The sequence below is a fragment of the Octodon degus genome, unplaced genomic scaffold (genome assembly GCF_000260255.1).
Source record: "Octodon degus isolate 3935 unplaced genomic scaffold, OctDeg1.0 scaffold00176, whole genome shotgun sequence".
Taxonomy (NCBI): Eukaryota; Metazoa; Chordata; class Mammalia; order Rodentia; family Octodontidae; genus Octodon; species Octodon degus.
The window spans coordinates 3,468,126-3,474,426 of record NW_004524752.1 but is presented as its reverse complement, the minus strand read 5'-3'; the positions used below and the strand labels follow the sequence as shown (position 1 = coordinate 3,474,426).

Below are 6,301 nucleotides of genomic sequence, written 5' to 3'. Positions count from 1 at the left end.
TATGTGAATGTCTGTTTACTATTTTCCTAATGTTACTTTCTTTCTCCTTTTGGCTTGCTGTCTTGTTTCCCTTGTTTGTCATACAGAGAGAGATATGTGCAAATGCTTGACCAAATTGCCAGGCAGATGATTGAATTCTACAAAGACTTGGTAACTCAGCGAATGATGGATCAGCGCATTTTAGAAGAATTGTATAATTTCAAGAATGTTATTGAGGAATTGACCAGGTAAAAATTGTAATTATCCTGAACACAACACTCAGAGCCATGTCTTTAAAGAGAGTAAAACAAATTGATGAAAAGTAGAAGAGTGAATGGTAAAGACTCTTGTTTTCTCTTCATGTTTTGTCATCTCATCATGTTCTCTTCTGGTTCTCTACAAGAACTGGATATTATTGTATATAGATGCAGAGAAATAGGTTGTGCAGGTTATCACAAAACTAAAGCTGTGTACATTTGACAGGGAAAAGACTTGTTGTTTCTTCCAAGATACATATGTTTACCTTTATCAGGTTTACAGAGCAGTGCACTAACTGTGGATATTAAGATTCAAATTTCAAAGAGCATAAACATTAAATAGCAATCAAGGTTAGATTAGGGATCATCTAACTTTGTAGTATGATTCTTAGTAGCAAGAATGGGGGGCAGGATAAAGAGATCAGAAGTGAGCAGAACAATGTGGGAACCCTGTCTGCCAGCATCTGCCTGCACTCTACTCTAGACAATGCCCTTCCCTGGTGGTCTAGTGGTTAGGATTCATTTCTCTCTAGATGATGCCCCCACCACATCTTCCTTCTGCTTTTTCTTTTTCTTTTTTATTTATTTAGTACAGGGTCTACAGGGTCTCACAACACAGCTCAGACTCATAGTGATTCTTCTGTTTTCAGCCTCCCAAGCGCTGTGATTATGGGCACATGCCAGCATGCCCAGTCTCAATTGCAGGGCTGGAACAGCATGCTGGAGATCAAACTCTGGTCCCTGCATCTCCCTAAGCAGGCACTTTAATCTGCTGAGCTATCTGGCCAGCCCTCTTCTGCTTTTTCTTGCAAGCTTGATTTGTTCGCCCAACTTGGCAAGACTCCACCCCAAATTATACTAAGTTTCTTAATTTGGTTTATAAAGTGGAAAAACTAGGAATCAGAGAAGATCTCTATGTGTAACTCTGATTTCCTGGGTAGAAACTCCTTGCAAGTCTAATTATGAATCAGAAATTTCTTTGCTTTATTTCAGGGAACTGTGTTTGGTTCGGTCACATGATATGAAATTAACAAAGGAAGCAGAGAAAGCCCACAAGGATTTGGCCCAAGCTGTTTTAGATGCTGAAAAGAATGCCAGGTGAGTGGCTTAAAATTTATATAGCATATGTAGGAGAAAAGGGGAAAGCATATATCACTTCTGGAATAATATAGAGTCTGCTAAAAAAGCATATACATCAAGAAAAGAAAAATTTGTACAAATATTCTAATATTAAATTTATTAAGGGAACATGACATTAATAAAAATTATCTTTGGTCTCTACAATTACAAGATGCATTAGCTTTCAGACATTTATTAGTATAGCAAACTGCTGAAGTGCATATATATATTTTGATGAAATCTATATATATAATGCCAGCTTCTTAAATTCTAAAAGCACATATAGCTTCTTTATCAGAACGGAGTTGATTTCTCATTTTAGGTGGAAAGAAAATAAAACGCTTTTTTTCCTGGGAGCATATAGATTGTTGGTTTCGGCATTAATCATTTTGTTGAATGAAGTTTACAGGCTGTTATTTTCACGTTTCCTAGGAGAAGGTATGCAAAGGGATGTGCATAGTGTAACTCTAGAACCATACTGCTTACCATGCAGCTTTGGGGCAGTCACATAAATTTTCTGGGCTTCCATTTGCCCCTATATAAAATTGAGATTTTAATATCTGCTTTTTAGGGATGCGGATTAAAGGTATTAATATAAGTGACACATTTAGAATGGTGCCTGGCATCTGAGTTTTCAATGACAACAGAATCAGATGCTTTTATTCGAGTACCTTTCTATAAAATTTTATGCTATGAAATATTTCAAATATTCAGAAAAATAAACTTTATGACAAACAATCCAAAAACACTGTGACTTAGTGAATGCTAGCTATTACCATGGTGCCTCAGTTCACAAACAAGTTTTTCTTCATGATTCTGGTCACAAATCAAATAGTATGAGAACCGAATCAAATTTTTCCACAAGCCAACATGAAACCTAACCACTGAACTTGATTTGATTCTTTTCCAATTTGGTTTGTGACCAGAATTGTAATAAGAATTAAGTTTGTGGGCCAAGGTACCATTGTATTTTATACTTGCTTCATACCTTTTTTAAGGAAACAGTTTTATAGAAGCATCTGAAATTTAAAAATAATGCCTCTGTCCATTATCTTCCTTCTCTCTCCAGAGTTACTTTTCCAGTCCACATTATTATATTTTACTACATATTTATATATAAAAAATATAACATATTATTGTTTCATGTTTTCAAAATTTGATTTTTCAAAACTGCTTTTGTGGGGTGGGGGAGATAGCTAGTTGAATAAGCATTTGCCTGGCAAGGGCCTGAGTTTAATCCCTAGCTCTGCAAAACAAACAACAACAACAACAACAACAAAATACTGCTTTTGTGATTTGTCCATTTGATGTCTATAGAATAAATTATTACAAGCAAACATTAAATTATATGACTAAATAATTTATGCATCTATTTCTCTGTAGAAATGGATTTTTCAATTAATAATAATAAAATAACATTTTATTATTAACATAGATAACATCTATCAAGCACTTACTGTGTGTTAGTCAGTACCTGTACTAAGCTGTTAGCTATGCCTGTAATCCCAGCACTTGGGAGGCTGAAATACAGGAGAATCACTACATGTCTGATCTGTGTAGTGAGACCCTGTAGACCCTGTACTAAATACACTAAAAAATAAATAAATAAACCTAGAAGTAGAATTAGTGGATGTGCTTATCCTTATCCTTGCTAAATGTTACCAAAATGTTCCACAAAGTGGTTGTACCTATAGCTTTATTTTGCCTGCGTCTTGTACCAGTGTGCTGGGCAGGAAAAAGTATCTGGTTCTATGTTGGTTTTTTTCCCCAGGAAATAGGTGAGTCTAGTTCTGTTTTAGATTTAGTGTATATACTCCATTTTAATGTTTTTGTTCTATTTCAGGGGTTAGCAAACTTCCTAGAAAGGGCCAGATAGTGAGATAGGGTTTCTGATGCAACTGTCATCCTTTGTAACATGACATAGTTATAGTACCAAAGAACCGAGGATAATATATAAACACTACTATGTCTAATAAAGCCTTATTTATTGACATTGATTTTTTTTTTTTTTTTTTTTAAGGAAAGGGTATACAGGGTGTTCAGGGTCTTACTACTAGATTGGACTCATAGTGATCCGCCTGTTTACAGCCTCCCAAGAGCTGGGATTACAGGCCTGCGCCACCACACCCAATCTCAATTGCCATCTCAGCGCTCCCTGGGGCAGAGCCAGCACAGCAGGCCTAGGGATCAAATCTGCTGAGCTATTTGGCCGGCCTTGACATTGAATTTTGAATTTCATACAATTTTCATTTTTCATAAAAATGTTTTTTTAACCAGCAAAAAATATAAAAAAGAAAATTAAAATATAGCAAACATTTAAAATTCTTAGCTCATGGGCCATATAAATATATAAGTGGTAGGCAGGTTTAATCTATAGTCTCTAAATTTGTTAATCCTAGTCTCTTTTTCTGCTGAATTTTTATTTACTAGAGCCTATTGTATAAATATGAAAGGACTGGGTGTGACAGCCCACACCTGTAATCTTAGTTCTTGGGCGGCTCAGGCAGGAGGATCACCTTGAATTCCAGGCCAGAGAACCTAGGCTACAAAGAGAGTTTAAGGTCAGCCTGAACTGCATAGTGAAAAATACCCTAAGAAAATATATCTGATTGCATTTTATTTTATTTGTCTTTTTGAGACAAAGTCTCACTATACAGTTCAGGCTGGGCTTGAGCTCACTATGTAGCCCAGCCTGGTCAATGATCCTCCTGCCTCAGTCTCCCAAATTCTGGGATTATCGGTGTGTGCCACCACACCCCACTTTAATTTTTTTTGATTAAAAATAACATGACAAAGTAGCATATGTGGCTTGTAAAACTTTTAAGTACACAAATAAAAAGGAAAAACCAATTTTATAATCCATAGATTAACATTATACATACCTTTGCTCAGATTATGTAATTTTTCTGCTCAAAATTGTTTATTATTTCTTCCTCTGAATAAATAGCAGTGTTTTTAAAATGACTTACAACAGCCAAGGTATCTAAATTTCTCTGACTCTTTGTGCTTTATCCTGGACACCCTGGCCTTTATTGAGCACACAAAAATCTGTCTTGGGAAACTGTTGCATCTTCCCTCCCTCCTTAAGTCTTTTGCTCAGATGTCATCTTTTCTGTAAGATCTTTATAGATCCCTATTTAAAACTGCAATGCATTTTGTATTGCCAATCTTTTTTCTCTGACCTTTGTTGTTGCTGTTTGTTTATTTTGATGGGTGGGGCTAGAAGACAGGGTCTCACTTTAGAATTCAGGCTGGTCTTGAACTCACTGTGTATCCCAGGTTGGCCTCAAACTTGAGGTGATCCTCCTTCCCCAGCTTCCCAAAGTGCTGGGATTGCAGGTGTGTTCCACCACTCCTGGCTGTCTGCTTTATTTTTATCCATAGCACTATCATTACTTAATATATTCTTTCCTTTTGTTTGTGTGTTGTTGATACATGGAGGAAAAACTGGTCTCGGGTGGGTGACCTCCAAACAATATAGGGAACCTCCAAATGACATAGGAGAAAACAATCTCTGGACCTGACCTGCATGAGTTCGTGTTCTCTAAAACCGAAGAATTAATTTTAGGAACAAACGGAGGTTATGAGAAGAATATATTTATTGAGAGAAAGAAAGCTCCTGTCCAAGAGAGGGACAGGAAGAGGGCCTGAGCGGGTAGTTCCCCTGGGAAGTTGTCTCTTCCAGGGACTTTTATAGAGGAAAACCATGTGGTGAGGCGGGTCTAAGGTAGTGATGAAGACATGGGAACTTGCTTAGTTGGGCATGAGGTGGGACAAAACTATGGTCAACCAGTGAGACTGCAAGCACCATTGCTCAGGTAAAATTGATTAAATCCAGTATCAAATGGGAAAGCGAGTCATGTAGCAAGTGGGCATGAATACAGAGTCTCTTCCTGTTGGGGGTTGGGCTGGTGACTCATTTGCTCTCTTTCAAGTTGATTGATACTATTTAGAATATTAATCCCTAATGCCCATCCCTAGAGAAGTATGTAGCTGTGCTTACTCTTTTTGTTTTGGTCTTTTTTTTTTTTTCATGTTCTATTATCTTTAATTAAACAGAGATCTCTGTAACATGTCATTAGAGACCATTTCACCCACTGCTCTGTTTGGCTGCCAGCCTCTTATCTCTCTCTTCAGCAATGGTGAGATGGATTCCTTTTCCTCGTGGAAGAGAAATCCACGGCTTTCTGCCTTTACCGATGACAAAGATGTTGGAGAGCCGGGTGGCAAAGCTGTTGCCATTGGCATCTTTCACATGAACCACATCAAAAGGGCCAGGATGCTTCTCTCTGTTGGTGATCACTCCAATTCTTCCTAAGTTAGCACCTCCGGTCACCATGCACAGGTTACCAGTGTCGAACTTGATGAAATCGGTGATCTTGCCAGATGACAAATCAATCTGGATGGTATCATTGACCTTGATGAGAGGGTCAGGGTAGCGAATGGTGCGAGCATCGTGGGTGACCAGATGAGGGATCCCTTTTGTGCCCACAAAGATCTTCCTCACTTTGCACAACTTGTACTTGGCTTCCTCAGGTGTAATACGATGAACAGCAAAGCGACCCTTGGTGTCGTAGATCAGACGGAAATGCTCTCCTGTTTTGTCAATGCTGATGACATCCATAAAGCCAGCAGGATAGGTTATATCAGTTCGGACTTTGCCATCGATCTTAATGAAGTGTTGCATGCAAATCTTCTTTACTTCTTCTCCTGTCAGAGCATACTTGAGTCTGTTCCATAGGAAGATGATGAGAGGCAGACATTCTCTCAGCTTATGAGGACCGGTGGATGGACGAGGGGCAAACACACCGGTCAATTTATCCAGCATCCAATGTTTTGGAGCTGCTACTCGCTTCAGATGCTTCTTGGGACCACGAGCCATGGCTGAGATCTCAAATATCCTGTCAATGCCGCGTACTTCTCTTACGAAATATATCCTACATTTT

General features: G+C 38.2%; 2 protein-coding genes across 2 annotated transcripts in view; one reads left to right on the top strand and one right to left on the bottom strand.

Annotated features, from left to right (window-relative positions):
• The window catches only part of Axdnd1 (axonemal dynein light chain domain containing 1), a 145,506-nt gene that overhangs the window by 61,927 nt on the left and 77,278 nt on the right, over nt 1-6,301 (top strand). Inside the window, exons 8-10 of the mRNA XM_023703604.1 lie at nt 85-227; nt 1,230-1,334; nt 5,892-6,083. Of these exons, the coding sequence (XP_023559372.1) occupies nt 85-227; nt 1,230-1,334; nt 5,892-6,083 (440 nt within the window). The remainder of the gene's footprint in view (nt 1-84; nt 228-1,229; nt 1,335-5,891; nt 6,084-6,301) is intronic.
• On the bottom strand, nt 5,389-6,252 carry LOC101584364 (40S ribosomal protein S4, X isoform-like). The gene has a single exon (XM_023703596.1). It carries the CDS (start codon nt 6,235-6,237, stop codon nt 5,446-5,448), a length of 792 nt encoding a protein of 263 aa, XP_023559364.1. The 5' UTR covers nt 6,238-6,252; the 3' UTR covers nt 5,389-5,445.